At 42.8% G+C, this 27,662-nt stretch overlaps 1 protein-coding gene and 1 non-coding gene across 2 annotated transcripts; both read left to right on the top strand.

Annotated features, from left to right (window-relative positions):
• The first annotated feature begins 54 nt into the window (after window positions 1-54).
• On the top strand, window positions 55-26,004 carry LOC139921921 (transportin-2). The gene is made up of 25 exons (XM_071912319.2): window positions 55-122; window positions 2,061-2,160; window positions 2,501-2,576; window positions 4,221-4,370; window positions 5,054-5,160; window positions 6,518-6,651; window positions 7,455-7,536; window positions 7,704-7,826; window positions 8,247-8,365; window positions 8,792-8,852; window positions 9,652-9,823; window positions 12,992-13,144; window positions 14,523-14,748; window positions 15,005-15,176; window positions 15,403-15,489; window positions 15,903-16,010; window positions 16,254-16,412; window positions 16,621-16,708; window positions 16,960-17,058; window positions 18,934-19,029; window positions 19,651-19,726; window positions 20,816-20,915; window positions 21,083-21,157; window positions 22,205-22,349; window positions 22,567-26,004. Exons 2-24 carry the CDS (start codon window positions 2,062-2,064, stop codon window positions 22,310-22,312), a joined length of 2,670 nt encoding a protein of 889 aa, XP_071768420.1. The 5' UTR covers window positions 55-122; window position 2,061; the 3' UTR covers window positions 22,313-22,349; window positions 22,567-26,004.
• LOC139921946 (small nucleolar RNA SNORD41) lies at window positions 1,870-1,939 on the top strand. The gene has a single exon (XR_011785127.1). It is a non-coding gene; the product is annotated as a small nucleolar RNA SNORD41 (small nucleolar RNA).
• Window positions 26,005-27,662: the final 1,658 nt, after the last annotated feature.

The raw sequence follows: 27,662 nt of genomic DNA, 5'->3' as shown, positions 1-27,662 counted from the left end.
TCAACGGAAGCCGAGATAGGCCAATTCCATTCGGCGTGTTCGTTTGAACCATTGCGAGGATCCGCTACGAAGCACGAGAGAAGAGCGGCCCCGTAGTGATATTCAACCTACAAATCAATATTGTACGTAAAGTATCGTCCGATATGTACTTTCTTTGTTAATACACCGTAGACAACTGTTGACAGCGATCAGGTCTCCAAGTTGCCTCGCTAGGTCGTGTGGTAATGCGAACTTTAGCCGATGGAATGTGTTAGCCGATAGCCGCCATGTAGTGTTAGCCTAGCTTCTAACGTTAGCATCACCAGTTATGTGTCCACTGACACAGACAGCTTAGCAGCTAACGCCAGCTAGCAAAACGTGTTTTGCAAGTTTGCACCTTCTATTAGCTAACGATCTACCGTTAACGGCAATACCTTGGAAGACTACTCGGATATTACCGTTCTCTAATGGGACCTGTTCGTGTATGGCGTGCTTTGAATAGCTTACGGTGGTATTAGCAAAGGTTCGTGTTTTTGATTCGGCACATTTTGACCACTCAGCCGGGGACTGCCCTGCCGACCAGGCCTGGCCCTGAGCAAGAAGGGCAACTTAAGTACCGTTAACTCGAGTGTGCCAGTGTACATGCCTGGTTTACATTAAATATACCTCAAAAGGTTTTCAATCCAACCAGTAAGACAACCAAGCACGGAAAACTAGGAAGGGAAATGGTATTGGCTCAGTCTAATATAAGGTTAGCCACGCTGATGGGCGGCTAGCCAGGAATCGCACAAGGCTGTCCCGTTACATAGCTCCGTCCTGATAACTTCTCTCTCTGACCAGCCGCATTTGAACGCGATACCATCCGATAAACCTCGAGTTCCGTCTTCATGTTTAGTTTACAATGCTATTGAATTTCTAACGGTAAACGAGTCTAAAACACGAGCGTTTTCTCGGACCGGCGGTAGCCAACCGGGTGGCGTGGGGGTGGGGGAGGATTAGAGCGGCTAAGCCGGGTCACTGAGAGATTTTGCTGGTTGTGTTGTCCAATGTCCTCGTTTTTTGTGCCGCAAGCCGATTTCCAATTATAATTTAGGTGTTGGCATGCACGCACCCCGAGGCAGAGACTGCTGCAGCGTGTATTACCCGGCACCCGGGTCTTCTTCGAGGTTGACTCAACGCTAGGCAGCGCGGCGCAGTACAGGCCCTGCCTGCTGCCCACCGTGACCCCGCACCATGTGCACCGCTCACCTTCGTGTGTTGTCTCACGTAATTAACCAGCTTTATGGCTATTGTCTCGCTGCCGGTTATTCTCAGCTATATGGTATATGGATGGGTGATATATTTACCAAAGGATAAGGGTTAATAGTATCTGCTTAAGTTTGTACCTTAGTTCCCAAGTTATTCAGCAATTTCTTTAGTTCAGCACTTTGCAGTGGCTGGTTACATAAAGGCAAAATTAATCAAGCACTTACTTTACCAGCTAACTAGACTATTTGAACAGAGCCACTGAATGGTGTTTGCTTACCTACCAAAGTGGCTCTTAGAGCGGACAAACCAACTAGCCACAATAGAAAATGTAACTGTATGTAATGTGGCTGCTGTTTTAATCTAAGAATTGCCCAAGATGTCTCAGATGTAGAATATAATCTCATGGAACGGACTATTTGGGTGTGAATTCTGGTGCAAAGAAATGATACAGATATGTGAGAAAGTCCTCAACACCAGTATTCTTCTGTAAGCATCTGATAATTGCCTTCATAAATTATTCTAGCTGCCAAAAGGTTAACATGCGCTTCCATGTGACAGTGGAGCTTCAGTTTGGCCATCTTGAACTGTACATGAATTGTGTCCTTTCATATTCCTCTTAACCATTTTTCTGCGTGTGACCCTTTGGAAATGATGCAGAAAATATACATCTGACTGCCACTGATGGTGTTTGTATTCATACTGTCTGATCCAGAGAGCACTCACAGACATATTTCCCTTTGATGTTGCTTATGAATCAGTGTAACTTACCGTGAATGCATGAGAAATCATGTACGTTATCTGTGAATTCACTCGTGTGTGTTTGTGTTTCTCAGGATGGAGTGGCAGCCAGATGAGCAGGGACTTCAGCAGGTCCTCCAACTCCTCAAGGACTCACAGTCGCCCAACACAGCCACACAGAGAGCTGTCCAACAAGTATCCTACTACAGTGCAAACTGTGGGTGTGCACAGTATAGCCCACGCTAATTTATTGGAAGGGAAAATGGTGCCTATATAATTGATTTCCCCCCCATTGTTTTATTTTAGACCAGCAACCAATGCAAAGTAATGTGAATTTTGATCTCTACCTTGTTAATTTATTCTCCCACACCACCAAAATAACTGGTTGGCACCTCTATTTCTAGTATTGTTTCACCACACCCGTACCCAAAGGACACTAATACCATGTAAATTTACTTGGTGTAAAGTAATGATGAGAGGCCTAGTTGCTTAGTTTGAATGTTTAGATTGAAATGATCCTTAACTGCCATGCCAGAAACTTGAACAACTCAACCAGTTCCCTGACTTCAACAACTATCTCATCTTTGTCCTCACACGACTGAAAACGGAAGGTGAGACTCCTGTCTCTCTGTGTGTGTGTCCATCCTTTCCCCTCTCATCTAGGTATAACACACCCAGCTCACTGAGCTACAGTGATACATTTTTCTCCTATGTTCTGATCCAGACCTTTCAGCTTACTGTATGCACTGACTGTGTGTGTGTGTGTGAGAAAAAGAGAGAGAGTCTGTTTTTACACGAGTCTGTACCAGCAGGTCCCTCCACCTAGACAAAGAGCTAGGAGATGGGTCTGGGTATTGTCAAGGATGTTATGATTCGATACTTTGCACAGTATCAATATTATATACAGTATTTAAGAGAGAAATTTATACAAACTAAATAGTACACCTCTTTAGTGTTTTGATAACATGATCATGGGCATTATAGATAATGGATTCCGTGACAAATTAACCCTAAAACTGATTTTAATATTTCTATTCCTCATAATGAGGCAAAGTAAATGTAACCAAATCACTTCTGTATGCTGTAGTACGCTGTAATAATACACTAACATACACACTGAAAAAGCACAAAAGCACAACTCTTTTGCCCTCTTTACACCTGGCATTGACATCCTGGGTGATCGGGTTGTAGTTGGTGCGAAGAACTCCACACAAAAAACACAAAATTCAGGTGTAAATGCACATAAGATGCATTGAGTAACCCAGACCACCTGCGGAGGTGATCAGAGACACATTTGGCAACATTAACAACAAGGAAGCACATGTAAAACAGCCAGTCAAAATTGTCTCAGGATACAGGGGCGTCCTGGTGTTTCAGTGGGCTGAGGAGTGTAACATGTAAACACAACATCCGGGGTTTGTCGCATTTCATCCTCCTCTCTCCCAGTCTTTCCTGTCTATCTCTACTTTGATCTGTCCAATAAAGGCGAAAATGCCAAAACTCATCTTTTTTAAAAAAAAGTCTCAGGATACTTGTGGATGGACAACAAGCGAGACGAGGTATTTACTGTCAGTTTTAAAGGATAGAAATATCACAAGAGGAAGTGATGTGTGTGAAAATCTGTGTTTTGGCAAGGGAAAGAGAAATTGGATTTCAGTGTGTAACCGGAGACACATTTTAATGGCAGGTATAATTGTAATCCTGCTACATCAGATCTAGACACAATCCGGATAGGAGAGGCATGTTATTGCCAGACCAAACTGCTCTCGTGAGTTGAACTCACGTGCATGCACTAGTAAACAGGCTCAGTCCTGTCAAATTGAACTAAATAAATTTGTTGTTACCACAACATTTTAATACTGAATGGCTAAGCTTACAGAAGACGTTACATTTATTGAGATCGTGTCACTTTTTTTGTGCTCGTCTGTAAAATAACTGTAATTAAGAATCTGTTTTTAAACTACAATAATGGGGTTTAGTGCTGCATACACTTTTGACTCCTACATTCCACTGTCACCTGCCTTGTCATTAGTCGTTCACTGTTTGGTTTGCGCTCTTCAAGAAGTGACATTTCTAACATTCTTCTCCTTTTAACTGGACGGGCCCTTGTGCTTTCGCCCACCTTTGTTCCATAATATTATAACACCCACCTTCTAAACACACACACCTTCTCCTTCTGTTATTTCTCTTTGTCTATTTCTCTCTCATCTCCTCACTCATCTCTTCCTTCCTCACCCTGCTCTCTCTCTGTGCAGATGAGCCTACTCGCTCTCTGAGCGGTCTGATCCTGAAGAACAATGTGAAGGCCCACTACCAGAACTTCCCCCCGACTGTGGCCGACTTCATCAAGCAGGAATGTCTCAACAACATCGGCGACCCCTCGCCCCTCATCCGTGCCACCATCGGTGAGTTTGTGTGTGTTTTGTGGACTTTGTATAATGGTGTAAAAATACCCTTTTCCATTACTAGGGAAAAGGGATGGGACGATATACCGAAATTCGATATATCGCAATACAAAAATGTGAAGATACGTGTTGTGGGGCAGAAAAATGAATTGCGATATTAGCTCCCTTTTATTCTGCTGTAGGAATCACAAATGAGACGCTTGCCTACCACAATTTCACAAGCTCTCCATCCAAATACTAAATTGTTTACATTCCAGCAAGCCAGTACCATTGCTAGAAAGATTTGTGGCTCAGAAATAAACATAATTCTGCACAGTCGCACTTTGTTATCATTGAACTTCTATTTATTACATCGTGACGTGGTTGTATGGAGTCGTGAACCCCATATTGCGTATCGAATCGTGAGATAAGCATATCGTCCCATCCCTACTAGGGAAATAACTTAATTTTTGTGGCCCAGTTTCCCTCCACACACCACAACACCCCACCCCCCACCCCCCCTTCCCCTCTGGAGATGATGCATTAAAAAAACATCTGAGTGACCGTGAAGGTGTTTGTATTCATACTGTCTGATCCAGAGATCCCGCCACCGCACGCAGGCAAACACAACACGTCCTGCTCACTGTCACATCAGTCCTAATATGAATCACTATTTGAACTCTGTTGTCCTCCATCTGTCCCAGGCATCCTGATCACAACTATTGCCTCCAAGGGGGAGCTGCAGACATGGCCTGAGCTGCTGCCTCAGCTCTGCAACTTGCTCAACTCGGAGGACTACAACACCTGCGAGGTCTGGACCTAACCCGCTCTGCTCTTTCTTCTCTTTTTCCTCTCTTTTCCCTTTTTGCGCTATACAAACTAAGGCTGTCAGTGGCCTCAAAAAATGAAATTTGGCTATGACTTGACTAAAATGATTCAAATTTGACTGAAATTTGAATATTAAAGGGTAACTTCGGTATTTTTCAACCTGGACCCTATTTTCCCATCTTTTTGTGTCTAAGTGACTAAAGGGGACAACAATTTTTGAAATTGGTCCAGTATTGAGTGAGAGAAATTAAACGTTTTTCTTTACCTTTCGCTTGATCCGGTCTGTGTGTAACTTCCTGCAACAACTCAACTCTCGCGAGACTTGAGCGAAACTTGGTTACACACAGACCGGATCAAGCGAAAGGTAAAGAAAAACGTTTCATTTCTCTGTAGGGTCCTTTCCATAATGTTGTCAGACACTCATAATAACAATCTGAGCTTGTCAGTGGCAAAAACAAACACTTTTAGTGGCCGTACATTGACGGTGCGATTTGCCCAGTCGGATTACATTGCAGCTCGTTTCGCGGCTGCCGGCTGAAGCGATCTCGCTCAATACTGGACCAATTTCAAAAATTGTTGTCCCCATTAGTCACTTAGACACAAAAAGATGGGAAAATAGGGTCCAGGTTGAAAAATACCAAAGTTACCCTTTAATGATACAATTTACATGATATATTATTATTATATTATTATATATTGACACATGAAAACAGGGCACAATGAATGCACAATGCGTTCTAAAGTGATATAGATTTTTTTTTTTTATGTTCAATTTCTTGAAAGATTTGACTTGGTGTTCTGCGGAATCTTGCCAAATGTCTTCCAAACATGGCTTGGAAGAGTAGTTAGGAGGACTAGTGATGTCCTCGTCAGGCTGGGTGTTTTCTGCCATGACGCCCCTAGCCAGTATGTGTGTGCTATCAACAAACTTGCAGGCTAGTAGTAGGAGCAGGTTGAGACTCGAATTTCTAATTTTTATTTGACATTAGATTGAAATTCCATTATTGAAATTCGATCTGACAGCCTTTATACAAACCAGTGACATAATTAAGCTATCACATGCCGTTAATACATACACACTACAACCGCCAAAGAAATAATGATTTGCAGAACATCCTCAACTCATAGGATCCCTCTCTGTCTCTAAATCATTACACTTCCTCTGCACCTCCTTCCCTCTATCATCCTATCACCTGGACATGATGAAAATCCCAGCTCATTGACTGACAATGATACACTTTGTTCCCATGATACCTTCTGATCCAGTCTCACTCTCTCCTTTGTCTCCCTCTATGTTTGCGTTCGATTTGACAGCCTATCTGTGTGTGTCCATGTCTCAGGGCTCGTTTGGAGCACTGCAGAAGATCTGCGAGGACTCGTCGGAGCTGCTGGACAGCGACGCTCTGAACAGGCCCCTCAACATCATGATCCCCAAGTTCCTCCAGTTCTTCAAGCACTGCAGCCCAAAGATCAGGTACAGGAGGGAAGGGGAATCAGATATGAATCCTTCCCCCTCGTGCTCGTTCCCTTCAGTCATCTTTTCTTAGCGTCTGGGCGTGAGGCACAACAACATCTGACTGTCAGTGAAGGTGTTTGTATTCATACTGTCTGATCCAGATACTCTGTCTCTCACTTTACCCCTCACACTTACATACCGCTCAGTTTAAGTATTCATAGCTGACTCCTATGATCAATATTTGTGAACTCCACCAACTCTCTGCCAGTGGAGTCCACTTCCCCAGGTTTCAATGAGAAATTTCCACCCTCCCACTACAATATGTGAAACTACATGGGATGTGTTTTCAGTCCTATTACCCCACTTGCTTAGAAAAATTTGGTAAAAATACCTGTGTAATTACACATATACTAGTAGTAGTTTTTTTTATTTGAAACTTATAGAAGTGGACTCCAATGGCATCTTTTGATAAACTGCATGTTCTAAGCTCCTGTTTTCTGAATCCAACCCACACCTTAAAACCCATTGAGATTTTATACCGTCACATACATGTTGAGAATGTTTCACCTTAATGGAATAGCGCTACAATGGTATCCAGATTTTGGACAAAAATCCCAAATGCTTTGATTTTGAAATATTTTGTAGCACAGCACAATGAGCTTGAGGGCTGTACAAACTTTGAAACGTTGTATATGAATTCTTAAACTGGGTGATATTCCCTTTTTAACCTCACATCCTCTGACTTCATTTCTAATCCCTCTCACCAGTTGACTTGTGGTTACATGATACACTGTTTGGGTCGATCTCCTCTCTCCCTGCAGGTCCCACGCCATAGCCTGTGTGAACCAGTTCATCATTGGCAGAGCCCAGGCCCTGATGGACAACATTGACACCTTCATAGAGGTGAGTTTTCAAGACAACACTGAGAAAAGCAAAGCAGACTGCCATCAACCGTACTGCTTCTTTTCTTTTTTTGTGTGTCTCTTATTCCCTCAGTTTTACACTGCCCGATTCTCATGTCTCCTCCTTCCTCTCTCTGTCTTGTGTCTCACGCTGCTCTCCCCTCCCAGAGTCTGTTTGCGCTGGCAGCAGATGAGGACTCGGAGGTCAGGAAGAACGTGTGCCGGGCTCTGGTCATGCTGCTGGAGGTCCGCATCGACCGCCTCATCCCCCACATGCACAGCATCATCCAGGTAAACGTGGACACAAATGCCCAATCAACTGATGTGTTACTGTCTCTGGGACGCAGTATCATCGGACCTCTTCTACATCTGTGTGTCGAGTTGTGCGTGAAAACAAATTGCACCACATTCATATTTCAGTCATCTTAGAATTAAGTTTTCCTCCCCAAACTTTCCCGCTCTCATCTGGAAGTGATGAAACACCCAGCTCATTGATTTACAATGATACCTTAAGTTCCTAAAATTTCTGATCCAGATGTCACAAAACTCTGTAGTAGACTGACAAGAGTAGTGTTATATGACAAAAATATTTCTCTCTATGCCCCGCACATCCTCTTCCCGGTTCTTTCTGGTACCCTCACCCCAAATCAGAACCCTTGTCAGCTCACACCCGGCCAGACATGTGACATGTTCCTTTCTCATCTCCACCAGTACATGCTGCAGCGGACCCAGGACCCAGATGAGAACGTGGCTCTGGAGGCCTGTGAGTTCTGGCTGACCCTGGCGGAGCAACCCATCTGCAAGGAGGTGCTGTCTGGACACCTGGTGCAGTAAGTAACACATTGACGTATCAACATAGTACATATCGCTGTTGTCATGTGAAAACGTAGCAACATCGTTTTTGGTGATTTTCATATTTGAACTTAAATTGAAGGTTTACCTGCTTAATTTTAAGTGTTGAGAAAGTTAGATGATCCTTGGGCTTATGAAGTCCTTTCAAACCCCAATGGATAAACTCTAAAATACATGGTGGTCAAAGATGAAAACAAGGCTGTTTTCCTTAGTTCCTGTAAAAGATTTGGTCACATCATAAGCTAAGCTTGTGTTTTCCCTCCCTTATTTGAATAGGATCAAACACCCATCTCATTGATACACTTTGTTCCCGTATGATACAGAATCAACACTTCATTCTGTTAACCTATAGACAGTGGTGAGTTTGACCAAGGAATTCTTTTACCTCTCTCCCCCTTATACAGACTGATTCCTATCCTGGTAAATGGGATGAAGTATTCAGAGATTGACATCATACTACTGAAGGTGAGCTCTCTCTCTGTGTGCCTGTACAGTTTCACTGCAGCCTCTGATAGAGTAAATATCCATCTGTGCCTCTTCAGATCTCCTTCCGCCCTCTCTTTGGCCGGAATGTCTTGTATTCATACTGTCTGAACCAAACATTCGTGCCCTTGTCAGAATGACTTACTTCATGTTTTCACTGCATATTGTTAAGTCGGGCCAGTGCAGTCATAACAGCTGACTACCGACTACCAGTCTTTGATGCTCATTAACACATTCATTAACACAGTCATTTTCATGGTGAGGTGGCTGGCTGGATATTTCTGTCTATTTGTTGCTATGCTCTAAAACTAGAAGGTGGTCTTATTTCTTCGACGGAGAAAGTATTTGTGGCTTGCAGTTTGCGTCTGAATCCTGTGTCGAAACTGTGTTGCCAAACTCTTCATTTCTGCACGTCACTCTTGCCCTGTTGCATCACCCTCTTACATCATTAACCTGGGTGAACCAGCGAATCAAATCTCCTCAAGTCAGCTCATGGCAGCTGACTGCACAGTTTATTTCAACTGTAGTCTTCTCTACAGTGTCTCACTTATTCCTCTCAGCGTCCTTCTTCTTCTTCTCATTATTATTATTCTTGATGAGATTGGATTGCCTGATCTTTTAATGGTTGTGTGTGTGTGTATATATATGTATATATATATATATATATATATATATATATATATATATATATATATATATATATATATATATATATATATATATATATATATATATATATTAAAAAAAAAGCATGTGATAAAGTGTATTTGTGTTTTTCTAGGGTGACGTGGAGGAAGATGAGGCGGTGCCAGACAGCGATCAGGACATCAAGCCCCGTTTCCACAAGTCGCGCACCGTCACCCTCCAGCACGAGGGAGGGGAGGGCGAGGAGGGCGAGGACATAGAGGAAGACGACGACGACGATGACGACACGCTGTCTGACTGGAACCTGCGTAAGTGGTGGGGAACCGCAGTTACTGAGACCCACTGTGCCGTAGTTGGGAGGGAAAAAGACATGGCAGACTAAAGCATATGCCATTTTCTCACAAATGCTATGGGTTTGAATCAGCCTCACGTCCTTTTGCATGTCATCTCCCATGTTTCCTGCCTCTCTCCACAGTGTACATATACAGTGTAATAAAAGTAGAAATGGCATTATGCATTTATTTAAGAAAAGGGGTAAAAGCTGGTGAGAAGATATACATTTTTTTGCATATATAATAGTCATGCATATATTGTGTCCTACAAGAGCGATAGTACAGCTGCTGCTCCAGCAGCAATGACAGACCTGAACGTGATCTGTCTTTCACAATTTACAATCGTTATTTAGCATAAAAATGTGGCATTGCTTTTGCTGTTTTCTACAGAGCTCCCCAGGGGTCACCTGGTAAGAAAAAAATAATTGATGTGGAAATCCATACGGGCACCGATTGGTAAACCGCGCACGGTTTACTATAGTAGTAAATAGTAAACCGTGGGCATGGATTAGTAAACTGTGCCCTCGAATTAGTAATCAGTGCGCACAGAGTCCTAAACCATGCCCGCGGATTAGTAGACCGCGCACATGGATTTGTAATATGTATATTGATAACATCAAACAGGGACACCACAGCGGCCCACAGAGTTGCATATACAATTTAATTAACATGCTTTTTCTACAAGCATGATTTATAGGGAGTAAATGGGTTTCATATTGTCACCAAAACACACATCGGATTAGGGCTGGCTATCGCCACTGATTTCCTGAATCGATTCGATTCCGATTCACAAGGTTTCGATTCGATTTCCGATTCGATTCAATATCGATTCGGTTAGGGATATTTCAGTTACAATATCAATTTTGTTTGGATATGAAAGAGATTCTCAGAGAACTAATGCTGTAAATTGTACAAGGAACCCTCGAACCTGGTGCATTATTAAAAATATTAATGTTTACATTAAGAATTGACCCCAAAGCAGTTACATTAATGTACTTTTTATTTAACATGACCAACACACTACAGCAGTCAACACAATATAGTGCAAGCAGGGGGTTCCCCAAATTTTTGAGTAGCCAGCCAGATGGGAAAAGTAGCCGGCTAAGGGATGTTTGCGATGGCAAGATACATTTTTCCGGTGATGCATTTTTACCGAATTAATAAACAAACCTTAAATATGTTTATGAAAGCATGACTTAAAATAACATAAACATTTTAATTACAGGATCAATGCTCAATTGAAAAATAAACTGATTATGTTTTTTAATTGTGAATGTTTAATGTACTTTCTTCAGTCAGTGCAGAAGAAATAAGTAGTCTAAAACAAAAATATTATTACAAATAGTAATAAATATAATACCAAAGTGCATATTATAGTCTTCTCAGAGCAAGACTGGATCTCTCTCCTGAGTACTACTGCACTCACAGAACTGAGATCCAATAATGATGGAAACATAAATCAGTTTAAATAATGATTTTACATGGTCATGGTAATGAAGCCCCTAAAATGATCTCCTCAGCTAAGGCCTTGTATTTAGCGTTATACAGTAGTTTGAGCTGTAACACTTCAGTTGAGTCCGTCGTTACCATGGCAACCGTTCGCTGCGCGTTGCGCAGAAGCTCAGCAGAGATCGCTATTATTTTGAAACATCTAAAAAAACGCACAACTCCCCTTGCAATTTCACGCACAGTTCAGTTATTAAGGAGAGTGACAACCGCATTCTATAACCAAACTCACTACCTGAAAAATTCAGGTACTGATACTGAATTTGAGAGCGGATTCGGTTAGTCCGAGTAGTGTGAACCAGAACGGGACTGGACAGCTGGTTGTTACGTGACGTTAAGGCTCAACACTCGTTATGTTACGTAACATTATCATCCTTAATTTGAAAGAGACGGAGGTAAGTGTTGTGAGATATTCTCAATTTTTCGATCCAGTCTGTTTCCTCAACATTGCGGTTGTTCCAGTTCTGCGGCCTTCAGCCCAAATGTTGCTGTTAAAAGTATGAAGTTCCTGTGATGGAAAAAGAGAATATGACGCCGCTGTCAATGGCGGTTTATTAAGATCTTATGGATAAACTGACGCCTCTGGTTACTGGTGTTACTGGTGTCAAATAAACTGAAAATACAGGCGATGGTAGCCGCCATATTGGTCTGAAGTAAACGTTACTATGGTTACAGACTATTATTATTTAGATTATTTCCAGCCATCGTGAGATCGGAGGAGTGGAGTGACTCCTGTTACCCGTACAGACAGTCTGAGTCTAGTTATTTTACTTCAGTCTGCTCCAGTATGTAGGCTACCAGACATGCGCAGTCACTCTCATTCAAAAATTCTGTTGTCCCCACTAAATTCTGGTAGTGTGAACATTTAGTGACATTCAGTTATAAAAGCAGCCGGCCAGACAGATGTGAGTAGATGGCTAAATAGCCGGCAGCCGGCGCTAGCAAGTTGTGCAACTCTACAGACTCTACAGGCATATATTGGGCATATATTAAAAGATCGGTCTCGGGATTTTATGAATCGATATCGGATCATTCAAATGAAGATCGATTTGAATCGGAAAATCGATTTTTTTTAAACCCAGCCCTACATCGGATCATAAATTACACCTACTGATGTGATTAATCAATGGTGATGGTTCACATATGGTCTAGGTGCCTAATGGCTATTGCAGCTCACTATATGTATGCCAAGCGGTGTGTAATGGCTCTGGCTCACTGTATATAGGCCTAAAAGTCCCTCTTTGATGTTATCAACGTAGATATTACAAATCTGTGTGCATGGTTTACTAATCCGTGGGCACGGTTTAGGAGTAAATTGTAAGAAAACCGTGCCCACTGATTTCCGCATCATTTTTTTTTGTACCAGGTGACCCCTGGGGGGCTCCACAGTTATCCTTATTGCACTAGGTTTATAGATTAATAAATGTGTCAATTGTTTTCGTCGTTCTTGTTATTGGACTAGAGAAATGGAGAAATAAATGGTGTGATGGTGCAGTGTGGTGACTCCCCCCCCCCCCCCCCCCCCCCATCAGTCAGGAACATTTCAGGCTCAGAATGTTTTTTTGTTTTAAGCCCTGTATTTGTCTGGGGGGGGGGGATGGATGAGTGATTGTAATTCGACTTTTCATTTTGATGTAGGAAAGTGTTCGGCGGCAGCACTGGATGTTCTGGCCAACGTGTTCCGCGATGAGCTCCTGCCCCACCTCCTGCCTCTGCTCAAAGGCCTGCTCTTCCACCCCGACTGGGTCATCAAGGAGTCTGGCATCCTGGTGCTGGGAGCCATTGCTGAGGGTGAGACCTCACAGCAGTAGAGCTCTGTCTGTCCCGTGTGGTTTTTTCCTCTGTGCTTTGGTATCGAGCTTTGTTGGAACGCCCAGCTCGTTAGTGGTTGACTGTTGTTTGCACATTTATAGACACAAACCCAAGTGAAATGCTAATAGTGTAGAGCCCTGCTCACGCAATCTGCGCTCAGTTGGCACAATATTCCAATGTGCACTGTGTTTTTGAGCGCGCTGCAGCTCAAATACCGTCTGATGACTCTTGGACATTCATATTTCAGTCATCTTAGAATTATGTTTTCTTCCCCAAACTTTCCCGCGCTCATCTGGAAGTGATGAAACACCCAGCTCATTGATTTACAATGATACCTGAAGTTCCTAAAATTTCTGATCCAGATTTCACAAAACTCTGTAGTAGACTGACACGAGTAGTGTTATATGACAAAAATATTTCTCTCTTATGCCCCGCACATCCTCTTCCTGGTTCTTTCTGGTACCCTCCTGGAAAAAGCCAGAAATTATGCTTTTTTTTTTGTCTTTTGCTCAAAGGTTAGTACACTGCAACAACAGTACAATAGAAATAAGAATCTCAGTATATCCCCACCCCTGCCTGAGATAAATGTGTTCCATCCCAAAGCATCATGTTTCCACTTAAGAAATAAACACAGACGGAGATGCAGATGTTGTGGCTGGGTGGTGCTGACAGGAGTTTGCCTTAATGAGTCATCTGGAATCACGGCTATATATTCCACTGACCCAGATAACATCCGTTAATAGGATATAGCCTAATTGGATTCAATTTTGCAAATATTGTTTTATCCAAGCCCGTGCACACATACTCGTACAAATATACACGCATCGTCTTTTAACACGTAATCACACAGATCATTGGGCCTGACGTGTGAACAATCCAATGTTCCCGACAGTCCCACTCATTGCTACTTAATGTCATTGTAGGACCAAGTTAGGGGTACCATGTGTATTCCCCAAAGTATATGAACACATTACAGTGGAGAGACCAATAACAGATGGCAAAATTAGCAAACCTCCCACATGCAAAGCAACAAGCTCAAATGTGTCAGCATACCGACTTTGCATCCATCCAACCTGATTCACAGCTCATGTCCACATTGGTGTGAAACTCCCCCGATTCTGGGTTTGACACCTGTATTAACAAATCACACTAGCAGAGGGCTGTCCTCTGATGTATACTGAATCCCGTGTCAGCCCGTCTGACAGTTGCATCATGTGAAAAGCAGCCGGAGGAGTGTCACTCTAAAATCCCCTACTGCAGAGGCCCTCTTAAAGGCAACACCTGGAATCATCGTCTCTCTTGTTCTTTACCTCTACTCCCTGTAATTTTCTCCTTCCCTCCTCTCTCCCCGTCCCAGGCTGCATGCAGGGCATGGTGCCCTACCTGCCGGAGCTTATCCCCCACCTCATCCAGTGTCTGTGCGACAAGAAGGCCCTGGTACGCTCCATCGCCTGCTGGACCCTGAGCCGCTACGCACACTGGGTGGTCTCCCAGCCCCCCGACTCCCACCTCAAGCCCCTCATGACCGAGCTTCTCAAACGCATCCTGGACGGCAACAAGAGGGTGCAGGAGGCCGCCTGCAGGTGTGTATATGTGAAGAAGTGAAGGGGCGGTGTGCTTTTGTATGCAGCAGCCCCGTCTCTCATGAATTGTGTCTTTCTCCTTTCTTTTCCCTGTCGTGGATATGATGAAACACCCAGCTCATTGATTGACAATGATACACGTTGTTCCCAAGTTATTTTCTGATCCACATCTTTCCTAGGCTAGTAAACTTGTATATTGATCAGATGGTGATACTTCTGTCCTAAATATTTCTCCTCCATCTTGTCTTTCCCTCAGTGCGTTTGCCACCCTGGAGGAGGAGGCGTGTACAGAGCTGGTGCCCTACCTGAGCTTCATCCTGGACACGCTGGTTTTTGCCTTTGGGAAGTACCAGCACAAGAACCTGCTCATCCTCTACGATGCCATAGGAACTCTGGCGGACTCAGTGGGACACCACCTCAACCAGCCTGTAAGTGCCGGTGAATGCACCACCCCATGTCTTTAGAGCCACATTGAGAAGGGGAACAAATCCGCCTGCACTCCAGTGCTGCATGCTAATCAGTGCATGCAAGTACAGAATGTGAATTTAAGGGGTCAGGAAAAAATGTGCGGGCTGCATTTAATAAGAGTTAAATGGGTAGGGAAAACCCTGAGATATACATGTATGATCTTACCTGTTCATGGTCTTTCCCCAGGAGTACATCCAGAAGTTGATGCCCCCCCTCATTGCCAAGTGGAACGAGCTGAAGGACGAAGATAAGGATCTCTTCCCACTGCTGGAGGTGAGGGGAGTGGGTTTTCACAGCTAAACTCGTACTATAAGAGGTTCTAATCAAGCAAAAATGTCCCTCCCAGACAGGTTGAAAGTTGCAGATTGTTAGCTGTCCTGACAAAGATCCATGTTGGGTTGAGATTTTGTCTTAGTGTTTTTTTTCCACAATAAATGATGAAAAGGCTGCTAACACAGTGGGGTTCGTAATCACCTTTCTGCTGATCTACAGTCAATTCAGCAGTTTGACTCATACAAGCTCCCATGATCAGTGTGCATGGAGAAAGTCCTAATAAATAAAAAACACTGATTTGGGCTTTCTGCTGCTATCGGGTCAAGATCATTTAGTGGAAGCAGACCCTCACAGAACAAATTGTTTATGTTGCCATCTTTCCAACTAGCCTTCTCTCTGTGTTTGTCTGCCAGTGTCTGTCGTCAGTAGCCACGGCCTTGCAGAGCGGATTCCTGCCTTACTGTGAGCCTGTCTACCAGCGCTGTGTCACCCTAGTCCAGAAGACACTAGCTCAGGCTATGGTGAGAACACAAACACAGAACACACCCACGCACCACAAAAATATTGTGCGCTTAAGAGACTGTGCCCAATTACCTCACCACTGCTGAGAACTGTTACGGGACGCTCAGTTGTACACAAGAGACATTGTCATTTATGATGCTTTATCTACATACGATATGTTTCAATGTAAAGATTTTATTACATATAGTTGATGTGTGTATGTATACAGCAACAAATTGTTTGTTCTTTCTGTGTATGTACAGATGTACAACCAGCACCCGGACCAGTACGAGGCCCCTGACAAGGATTTCATGATCGTGGCCCTGGACCTGCTGAGCGGCCTGGCTGAGGGTTTGGGTGGCCATGTGGAGCAGCTGGTGGCCCGCTCCAACATCATGACCCTGCTTTTCCAGTGCATGCAGGTACGGTGGACGGATGGAGTGTGTGTGTGTGTGTGTGTGTTTATTTTGTGGTTAGAGTCCTATTCCCTCTATCATCTGATGAAACGCACAGCTCATTAATTGACAGGCAATGTGTTTTGTTCCCATGTTTTAATGGATGTAAGAAATAAGTTAAAAGCAAATGTATTTGTGTTTATATATGATACCAAGCTGTGTATTTGTGCTGCAGGATAGTATGCCTGAGGTGAGGCAAAGTTCCTTTGCTCTGTTGGGTGATCTAACCAAGGCCTGCTTCCCCCACGTAAAGCCCTGTATTGGTGAGTCTGACTAGCTTTGCTACCGGTAGATTGAATTTCTTCCCCTTACCTCTATTATCTGGGTTTGTGGGAACACCCAGCATTGATTCGCTGTTATACCTATTGTTCCCATATATTGTCTCATGCAGATCTTATTTCTTTAATGTGGGTGTGTATGGGCAGGAGGTTGTGAGAGGAATTGTTTGTGTGAAAGTGTTACTATACAGCGCCTGTATAGTAACCAGTGTGTGTGTTCTGTCTCCTCCCTCCAGCTGAGTTCATGCCCATCCTGGGACTCAACCTGAACCCAGAGTTCATCTCTGTGTGTAACAACGCCACCTGGGCCATTGGAGAGATCTCCATGCAGATGGGTGAGGAAGCCTCTCTCTCTCTCTCTCTCTCTCTCTATCGCTCTCTCTCCAACCACCTCTCTCTATCTCTATCTAATGGTTGGTCTCACTGAACCCTCCATGACCTCCCACCCCACTATCTGGATATGATGAAACACCCAGCTCATTGATACACAATGATACATTTTGTTCCCAAATTGTTTTCTGATCCAGATCTTGCAGACCTCACCTTGCGTGCGACTGACAAATGCTAACAGATCTGCATGTCAGTGAAAACAGAACCTCTTTGGTCTCCCGTTTGACCTGAAGCTGTTCCCTGCTTGCAGCAGTATAACTGTAGATGTAGCTGTGATGCCGTTATGTGGATTGTTGTTTGCCTCTAGGACTTTAGCAAATCTCACCTTCATGTGAGGGCGTGCCATGCCGTGTGCTGATGAATTTCAGTTTGACCAAATGATGATGTAGATTATAGCACATGAATCTGATAAACAGAGCATGATGTTTCCTTTTGTCTAACCTGACACTCGAGCCATGAATTGGCAGGCTACCCAAAGCCAATCCGGTTATGCTTTTGCAGTGTGTGTGTGTGTGTGTGTGTGTGTGTGTGTGTGTGTGTGCATGCCAGGCCAGCCATTTGTGTGATTCAATCAGCCCAGTGACAGTGTATGTGTCCCTACAGGCAAAGGTGTCAAGCAGCAGACAGGGGATTGTCCAGGTGAGCTTAGGGGAACCAGCCAACCGATCATCACCTTTTTAGACCAAAGGGTGCAAAATCCAATAAGATTTCAAGAGATCTGAAGACTTTCCTACTCCCTATATCCCAAACACCTAAAAAATCAGCCACAGAGTAGAAAATGACTTTAAATCAATCTGTTTTCATAATAGTAGTGTTGATTGATGTCTTTTACAGTTGCAGAAATCTCAAATGATGGCAACTGTCACAAGGGTTTCCACTCATCCTGAACAACATTAAAATTTTGATTTGTTTTCTAGTTATCTAAAAAACCTAACTAAAAAAAATGTTATGCATGGTGCTGGAAAATCAAAAGACTACAGAGCCTTCTCCTAAAAGTCACCAGAAACTTGCAGTCAGCAGAACCCCTTCTGTATTAATGGTAATCAAATCAACCTCCCCAATTTCATCCACTTTGAAAAGCATAAGTGTTGGGTGCCCACATACTTGCAATTGGATTGTTAATGTCTTGGGAAAGTGATTGCCTTAAGTGAGTGGGAGCCCTGATCATAACTGTGATAATAGCATCAATGATGAGTGATCCACAAGCTTGACCTACTCCACTGCGGTGTTGTCACGATAACTGACATTTCAATGCTACTTTAATTCGATGTTGAATTTTATAGATGCACGATACTTTGACCAAATAATTCTACAAGCTGAAATTCCATTTGAGGCGGTGGCGTAGTTAAAAGGAGGAGGAGTAAGATAGGAATAGACCGAGCGGCAGTCTGGCTCTTGACGGTGGACTGCAGCAGGCAGCGCAAAATTCAGTCAAGTCAAACAGCTGAAAACATGGCAAACAATCCATCACGTCTTTAACTGGGAAAGTCCTCCTAAACTGGTTGACCAAACTGATTCCATGAGTGAAATATGGAGCTATTTATCTTACGGCGCTCGCAAAGATGGACACTCAACCGACACATCACAACTCCTGTTCAAAAGTTGCTACAAAGCTGTCCAGGTCAAGAGTGGCAACACATTTCTCGATGTTTTTCTTCTTCTTTGCCATAGTGCCATACTCAGATTTAATGTTTTAAATATTAAACTTGGTATTAAAGTAACAATCCTGGTATCGTGACCACTCTACCCCACTGTAGGTGGTCGGAGTGTGTCCTCAGATGGTTGACGGTGTGTTGTCTTTGTGTTGTGTGTGTCTCTAGGTGCAGAGATGCAGCCCTATGTGGGCATGGTCCTGCCACACCTGGTGGAGATCATCAACAGACCCAACACCCCCAAGACCCTGCTGGAAAACACAGGTACACACATACACTGGCTATAAAAAGTATACACCCTCCTTGACTTGGGGAGGTGAACACTTAATGGGAGTTACTTTAAGGTGCAAGCTGGACTCTCCATCAGAATACTTAAACACAGTATGGGATGTTTGCTTACATGCTAAAATCCCATTGAGTCTCATTAAGACCTAGTGAAGGGACCTGGTCTCAGCTTTGTTAGCAAGAAAGACATTTAAGAAAAAGTTTAAAAATCAAATATTGTTCAGAACCACTAAATATGACATCTGAGTAACCGATAAGAAATGTTGAGCAAATTTTTGCTAGTGAGGCAGTTTAGCTCAAATGAAGGAGAGGGGTTGTATATAAAAAAATGGTTTATTTTAATGTTATATGGTCACAAAATCTACAAATTACAAACTACAAATTTGTTTTATCTTTGATAGAATAGCATGTTTTGCTTAGATCTCAGACTTAAAATCCTGAATAAATGCATTTTGAAATAATTTAGGGGGGCGGCTTTTTAGCCACTATATATACATACAGTAGGTTGGTGTGTAGCTGGCAGATAGAATTCAACTCAAGCTTTGGTTGTATAGTGTCTTGTTAAGGTGAGCCCTTGTTGTGTTCTCCCTGTGTGTGCAGCCATTACTATTGGCAGACTGGGTTACGTCTGTCCCCAGGAGGTGGCGCCACAGCTGCAGCAGTTCATAAGACCATGGTGAGTCACTGCGCATGTGGTTAAAATGTCCTCTCTGCTGAATTTTTACCCGTCACTCAACATCTGGATATGATGAAACACCCAGCTCATTGATTTTAAAATGAGACATTTTGTTCCCATGTTGTTTTCTGATCCAGATCCCAAAGACCCCTCCTCTTGCAGTGGGTGTGAGTGTGCTTTTATGGGTTTGGGGCAACATTCCTTAAGGAATGGGCTAGGGTTTTTTCTCTAAGGGGTTCCCACATGGCAAGGAGACAGCGTTTTTTTTTATTATTTTTGAGCACTTCTTTATTTGGTTGCACAGCTTCAACAACTTAGGAGCACCCCAAACAGTTAGTTTAATTGAAAAATGGGTAATACTGAAAATCACTATAATTATCACTATAACAAAATTAAAAACAAAAAAACCTCTAATGCTTAGCGCTTAAGTACAAGAGCAAATCTTTTACGTCAGCAAAATGCAAGATTAAACAAGACAAAACATTTAGGCCTGTACAATATCTTGGCCAGGATTTTAAATTGCGTCTCCCGGATCTCTGTTTAGTACGTGGCAAACCTAATCTATGGACAATGTTTCTCCTGTATTTCTCCAGCACCTAGAAGAAGCCCAGACTGTGCGGTGGTAACTTCACTTTTATGGGCATATGTCATGTTAATATCAGTACACTTACTGAACTTAAAAAGAGTTCTTGCGATTGTGAGTGTTGAACTTCATCCTTAGTTCAGCCTCTTGAGAGGAACGCCTTGTGGCATCCAGCCTCTGAAACAGAATCCATCGCCGGTCTCAAAACACTTATCGCAGTATTTCTTCTGTGTGTTTCTGGGTTTTACCTGTCTTCTCAACTCCGAATTGTCTGCAGTGGGATTTTGATTTTAGCCAATTAAAAAACACCTAAACTAAAGTCAATTACTCAAAAGTTAGTCAAGACAATTGCTTGTAGGTGCACCCAAATTTAATTTAGAGCCCTGCTGAGACTAAACTCACAATTCTGCACAATTTTTGAGCAGACTTTTGATCATTACCTTTTGGATAAAGAATTGCTCTGATGGTTCCCACCCTTCTCATGTCCTGATCGCTCCTCTTCCCAGGTGTACATCGTTGAGAAATATCCGAGATAACGAGGAGAAGGACTCGGCGTTCCGGGGAATCTGCATGATGATCGGAGTGAACCCCGGAGGAGTGGTGCAGGTGGGACGGTCCACCATTTTAAATCGGACGAGGACCTTTTGTATTATAGATAGTGGGTCGGATCTAAATAAGTGGACATTCTTAAATTCTGTGGTTGCTTGGGTAAGAGAGGTATGTAGGGAAGTAATCCTGAATGTAGACTGAAGTCTTCTCACATCTCTGTCCAGGACTTCATTTTCTTCTGTGATGCTGTAGCTTCCTGGGTCAACCCCAAGGATGATCTGAGAGACATGTTTTATAAGGTGAGTACTTGATCAAAGGTAATGCCATAATACTGCTCCCATCCTGTCAAACACAGTGATCTAGGTATGTAGTAGAATGTATTTTGTTCGGGCTTCTTTTGTCCTGAATGGGAATTTCATCTAATTTCTAATCGTATCACTCGACAGTCAAGAAGTCCCGGTTGATGTTGTAGATATCTAATCAAATTAACTCTGCAGCCAGTCCTGCTCGACTACATTGATCCTTTGTTTAAATCCCTCACCCACAACCTAGGCGGCAGCATGTCACATGGTCTTATTTGAGTATTTGCTCTGATGGGGCAGGATCACATGTATGCCGTGTTGTAGTAAAACATGTAGTCAGTAGCTGTTTGCCGTCCTTTGTTTGCTTTGCCTCATGCATCCTCCTCCGAAGACTCACCAGTGTGTCTTTGTTTCGCCTTGCGTTGATAGAATGGTTAGATTCGGCTTGACAAAGTCATTTGCAAAGTAGCAGCACAGTCAAACTTTATTTATTGCATGCGACACCTTCCCCCTCTAGGTTGATAAAAGTTTGATAAATACAAAATATGTGCATACAATATTGTTAATTATACATATATGGACCACAAAATGTAATGCAGGCTAAATGTAGCTTTGCCAACTAGTGTTTAAATGTTCCCACCCCACGTGTAGTCTACACTCGCCCTCCACACCCTGTGATGATCATTCATCAGACATTCGAAATCGGAACAAACGATGTGGATGTATTTGGAGTCTGAGAAGTGTGGCAGAGCTGTGTATTTGGGGAGGATGAAGCAATTGTTCCTAAACACAAAACTGGCAAAGTTTTCACTTTCAGGACAGGCCAATTGATAATTCTGACTTTATTCAGCCAGGTCGATAAATCAGGCAAGGAGCTGAATGGATTTTGACTTGTACTTTATGTGGCTGGAGATGTTAACTCCTTCCTCTTCAAGTCCAACAAGTTACTTTTTTTTGTTTGTAGTAGTATTACTGTGCAGATCTCAGTCAGCCTCCATAATGGTTTTCTGGTGTGTGTGTGTGTATTTGTGTTTGCTCTCCAAGATCCTGCATGGCTTCAAGGACCAGGTGGGGGAGGAGAACTGGCAGCAGTTCTCTGAGCAGTTCCCCCCTCTGTTGAAGGAGCGCCTGTCGGCCTGCTACGGCGTCTAGCCCCACCTCCCCATGGTCCACACAGGACACCTGTTAGGTAGGTCCAACCAGTGTCGCTGCCTCTCCAAAATATGATTCCCCCATCTGGAAATGATGACACACCCAGCTCATTGATACACAATGATACATTTTGTTCCCAAAATAAATATTCTGATCCAGAACCTCCCACCCCTCTTCCAGCCTCAGCCAGTTTTCCATTCACACCGCTGTTTCCTTCCCTCGTCAATAGTTTTCCCCCTCTCTCTCTTTCCCAGGTTAATCTCGGGGAGGGTTACCGGGGAACTCATCCATCTGTGTAATTGCACTGCCCAGATCGTGGGGAGAAAGAAGAGCGGAAGGGACGCGACTGGCCTTGACCCTCCACTCTGCGGATGGCCCCCTTTCCCCCGCGCCCTGTGTGTCTCTGTGAGGGTGGGTGGGAGGAGGGTGGTGGGTGTGGGGAGGGTAAACGTAACTGGGGATATTACATATACCTCTTGGATTAAACGCCTCGCTAAATCCGACACACTCAAAAATGACTTTCGCCAACGACACCACAGGGATCTTAGGTAGGTGTAGGCAACAGGGGCTAGCTTTGACCTCCCCCTCCTGTATTTGATAATTCTATTAAGATAGATGAAGGCTGGGAGGGGGGTGGCGGATAGGTACATATAAAGGAATTATCTGAACCAGCATAGGGTGCCACAGTTTAAAATACCACAATGCACATAGTACGTAGAATGGCACACATATATAGACGTTAAACTAGGCAGCTATCTGCCCAGACGGAGCGGTCCTGTGCACAGGCACATGCTTCCATGTACATTGGATAACTCATACCAGACTGTGGGGGGACAGATGTGGTGGAATATTACTAGCCATCTCCAGGCTAGCCAGAGGGTAAACAAAAACATGAGATGCTTTTACTATGTAATAATGCGGGAGATGTACAAGAGTAATTTGCACCTTTTACGCATAAATTGCATAAACCATTCAGAGAGTGCATATACATGGGTCTTATTCTCTTTTTCAAGTGTACATTTAGCTGAATTTTTATTTACTTCCTCTTCCCGTGGTTGCTGAATTCCCCATTGAATCATAAGTTTCTTTTCCCCTCTTGTTTGAGAGAGAAAAAAAAAGACACATTAGGTCTGTTGTTCCTCTAAGGTTTTTACCACCACAGTACCTACTCCTTTCTTCCAAGAATCATAACCGTGTAATGCTGAATCTTGCAATTTATCATTTTACTTGCTGAGATAAGGGAATGAGAGAGTTACTGCATGGCATATGATCACCTCCTGTTAAGTGGCGCATGTTTGAGTGAATGTCTGTCTTGTTGCTCATTTACAAGTTGATTTATTACATTTACCTGCAACAATAGGAGGAGGCTGCCATAATTTGAAGCTGTCAGATGCTTGGTTCTTTTGCCCTCCCATTCATACATATTGTGCGATCAACCCCCACTTGTCCCCATAGTTAAATGGAGGTTGTGTGTTAAGATCCACTATAGGTAGGTTAATACAGGGTTCAGCTTATATCTGATTGATAGGAGAATCACTCACTGCAACAAGAGTTCAAATACTGTAGGCAAGCTGAGAATCCATTTGCTGCTGCTGCTTCTTTGGTTTTTAGAGTATTTACAAAATGGACTTAAAGAGAGCGGTAAGGCATCGGTAAGAGCCTAAAGTTAAACGAATTGGTTCTTATCGATATATAAATGCACTTTTTCTTTTTTTGTAAGAAATTTAGAATCTCACTCGTAAGGCGCTCAGTAATAATAATATACCGATCTTGAGGTATAGATTTTCGATAAGTGATTTTAGGACTGTTAATGGCTTGCTAAAGTAAGCGTAATGATGATATTGTTAAGCAATGGTAAAATGAGTAGGTAAGACTCGAGGCCTCTGTACATAGGGTTAGTTTTATAAGGTAGCTCCTCCTAAAATGGATTGAATAGGATTCAAGGGGAGGGGGACATCTTAATTACAGTATTTTGGATCCATGTCCCAGTGTACCTGCCAATCCATATCTGTGTTAGAGGATGTCCCATGCTTTTCCATAAGAGCTTTTTGTAGAATGACAGCTTTGTGAGGTGTGGAGATGGCTATTAAAACTTGACTGTTGCAGCCGTCAAGGCCTCTTCTTAATGGTCACGAACAACATCGCATGCTTTTCAATGATGAGTGTTGCTTCTTTTTTAGACTATCATCTTACAACAGATTCCCTTTGAGGGATCTGCCTTTAAAGAGCTTTGTCAATGGCAATGCAACTCGCTGCTGGACTAATAAGGTACATTTCCAGCTTATGATCAAACTAGCGACTGTTGTTGCCATTTGCCATATATACACCCGTTGATACTGTGTAGGATATGCCTGGGAATACACTGACTCTTAATCCTGATAGTTCTCCCCTGACACTGGTTAGCATATGTGAGGGAGTGGTGTTCTGTATCCAGCTTTATCTTTTTGTCATTGTCCATAGTGGACTGTTCTGTTGTAATGGAAGTGCGTATGGATGTTTATTTGTTTGTGTTTTACTGTAAGAGTGTGTATGCGAGTGCTGCTTAGACTTAATTTTGCACCAGCCCTAGCCCAAGGTAATGCCCTAGGCGTAGCCCAAGTCATACCTGAGTTATGTGGCCACTTGCAGCATCAACATTTGCATGCCAGTTACCATCTCAGTTTAATTGTCAGACAGACCCTAGGTCGCTCAGAGCTCCTACGATTTAGACTTTCAGTAATGGAAAATACCAAAATCTATGTTTTTGCCTGGAAAATAGTTTTCAAAGCATTTTCCTGGACATCAGCTCACATCTATGGATATGTATTTTATAGAATAGGCATTGATGTGGCATTTTTTTTAATCCATGCAACATGGATTTTTAGCACAAACGTACTGATGTGTGTGTGAAGCTGATGCAACAGTGTTTTGGATCCTTGACCACTTTTGTAAGCCGCTCCACCCCAAAGGGTGACTACTAACGGTATCTTTCTCGGGGTTAACTGGTAGGCAAGCGTTGAGAGATAGGTGGCCACTCTCAGATCGCGAGTTGGACAGATGTGCTTGGAGAACCGACTGTGGAACCATTCATTGCAAAAATGCTTGAGAATGACGCTGGTCCTGTGCCAGAAAGAATGGGTAAAAAATCACCGCCCCTCGCAATGTAGTGATACACTAAGCTCAACACAGAAGTAAACTCTGATTCTCAAATGTTTTCCACAAGTTGTTTTTTGTTTTTTTTAATTTAAACTTTTTATTTTTTATTTTGACACTTATGTGATGTTTATTTTTGTTTTTATTTAATTTGTTTTTTATTTATGTTCAGTTTTTGTTTGAGATTTTCTTTTATTTTTTGTGCTCTGATGCACAAATGTTTTGGACTTTAAAAGTTTTTTTCCTGCAATGTTCTTTTTATTTAAAGAATTTTTTGTTTTCGTTGTTTTATAGCGGACCATTTTGATTTTGTCAAATTTAATGTTAAGTGGTTGGACTGAGAGGGAGAGACAGAGCTTGGTGCATACCTTAGGGAAGAAGGGAAGAATGTGAAAAACTCAATTCATAATTTTGTTTCAATCTGATATCAGTCTGGCAATTGAATTTGATGTAGTACCGGTATTTCTTTTGCTCAAATGTGGTGCAGGTGGGATGTTAACTGATGTATCCCTTTCTATTTTACTTTTGTGAATGGGGAAAATAAAAGGTTTTCTATCAAGCTGGGAATAAGATGAAATGTTGTGATTTCTTTGAGTAGGGAAAATGAAATGGCCATGTAATTTATATATTATCACACATGCATTGTCACTGAGGAAATTCCTTGGTCTGAGAGGTGAACCTGGGCCTTCTGGTCTAGTCTGATTAGGGAGGTGAGAACACCCAAATTAAACTCACACATGGTAACCAGTCCCTGGTCCTCCTGAGGGCGTTTTACCACCTCTTACAAATGAAGTGAACTTAGTTTTATGTTAAATATTGGATATTAAGTTGAATATTCAGATACTATTTTGCATGGGCCTTATTCCACTGTATCAACTCTAGACAGTAAAAAATAATGGACAAAGTGACTGAAGTCTCTGTTGACTTTCTATTGGCCTGTTTGAGGCCGAGGAAGTGGGGTTTCTGGGTGCTGATCCTGGGACGTACATTTAAGTGATGCTGCTCTACCCACCACCGGTTAGATGGTCCTTGTAACAATGTAATACAAATGACTGACCGTGTCACTAGAGGAGGTCTGGTAACAGTTTTACCGAAGTGAAACGGTGGTTTAAATCCTGTGTGGATCAACGTTTTTCAGTGAACTCTCACATCCTGTCAATTCTAGTAGTGTCCGGATTGATGATATGTGATTCAGAAATTTCAAATACTTTGCACAGTAGGCGTCTTCTGGAAGCGGACAGAAACGATACGCCCTCTTAGTCATTTATAGGAGAAATAATGTAATACATACAGTATATGCTGTCCAGATTGCATTAAAATCATAAGACTACATTTCCAACGTCCTGCAATACCAATCCCATCCGTTCAGCTGGACAGGATAAAGTTCCTGAGGTTAAAAATGACAACTACCAGACAATTACCAGACTCTCCTGGTTATACTAGTGGCGTCCAGAGACGGGGGAATCTGGGGACAGTGCCAACCGGGGACTGTACCCGGAAAACGGGGATGTCTGGTCACCCTAGTTGGCATGTATTTTTGGAGTTTGAGAAGTGATGATCCACTGAACCCGATTCACCAAGCGACCAATTCCACCTCTATTCATTTTCTATAGGACACAGGGCATGTTGGGATCGCCTCCGTGGTGCGAATGGTCCAAAGAGGTGGGACAAAAGTTCAAGTCAACTTTATGCAAATGTGTACGTTGTTCGCGAGGTTAGATCCAATAGATTTTCTTGCATTCTTTCCTTTCTCTGTCCACTGTTTATTTTTTATTTATATTTTTCAGCAATCATTGGTCTATAACCGCTATATTTGTTTAATTTAATGAGTTTGGCATAACCTGTAAAGATCAAAACACAATATTGGAATAGTTTTCAGTCAAACCAGTTGATTCTGCATGCCCACAAACACCCAATTCGCCACACGGAGGTGATGCCAGGTGAATTCATCACGTTCAGTTGATCATCACTCGTTCCTAACTAGAGGCAAGCAAGAGAATGGAACGAGGGATGGGATACAAAACAAGCCAGTTAGGGAGCTTGGCCTATTGGTTTTCAAGCAAGTCAATGAATTCATTGAACTTACTTGAAATCCCCAAAACTGCAGCAATCGCAACCCATTCAGTTTCCTTCTTCAAGACATGGATGGAAGGATGGGTGCTGTGGGTCAAACAGAATCCGCCTCCTCTGCACCTAAGTGATAAGATGTTGCTCATCC

Source organism: Centroberyx gerrardi, chromosome 7, assembly GCF_048128805.1.
Source record: "Centroberyx gerrardi isolate f3 chromosome 7, fCenGer3.hap1.cur.20231027, whole genome shotgun sequence".
Classification (NCBI taxonomy): Eukaryota; Metazoa; Chordata; class Actinopteri; order Beryciformes; family Berycidae; genus Centroberyx; species Centroberyx gerrardi.
Note: the sequence above shows the minus strand (reverse complement) of the source record. Positions and strands in the feature narration are given on the sequence as shown.

Bases quoted from the DNA above. Each gene is read 5' to 3' on its own strand.
- LOC139921921 (XM_071912319.2), top strand. From the start codon at position 2,062: ATGGAGTGGCAGCCAGATGAGCAGGGACTTCAGCAGGTCCTCCAACTC. The intron at 13,145-14,522 runs GTGAGACCTCAC...TCCCCGTCCCAG, and splicing joins GCTGGGAGCCATTGCTGAGG to GCTGCATGCAGGGCATGGTG. The intron at 16,413-16,620 runs GTACGGTGGACG...TTTGTGCTGCAG, and splicing joins TGCTTTTCCAGTGCATGCAG to GATAGTATGCCTGAGGTGAG.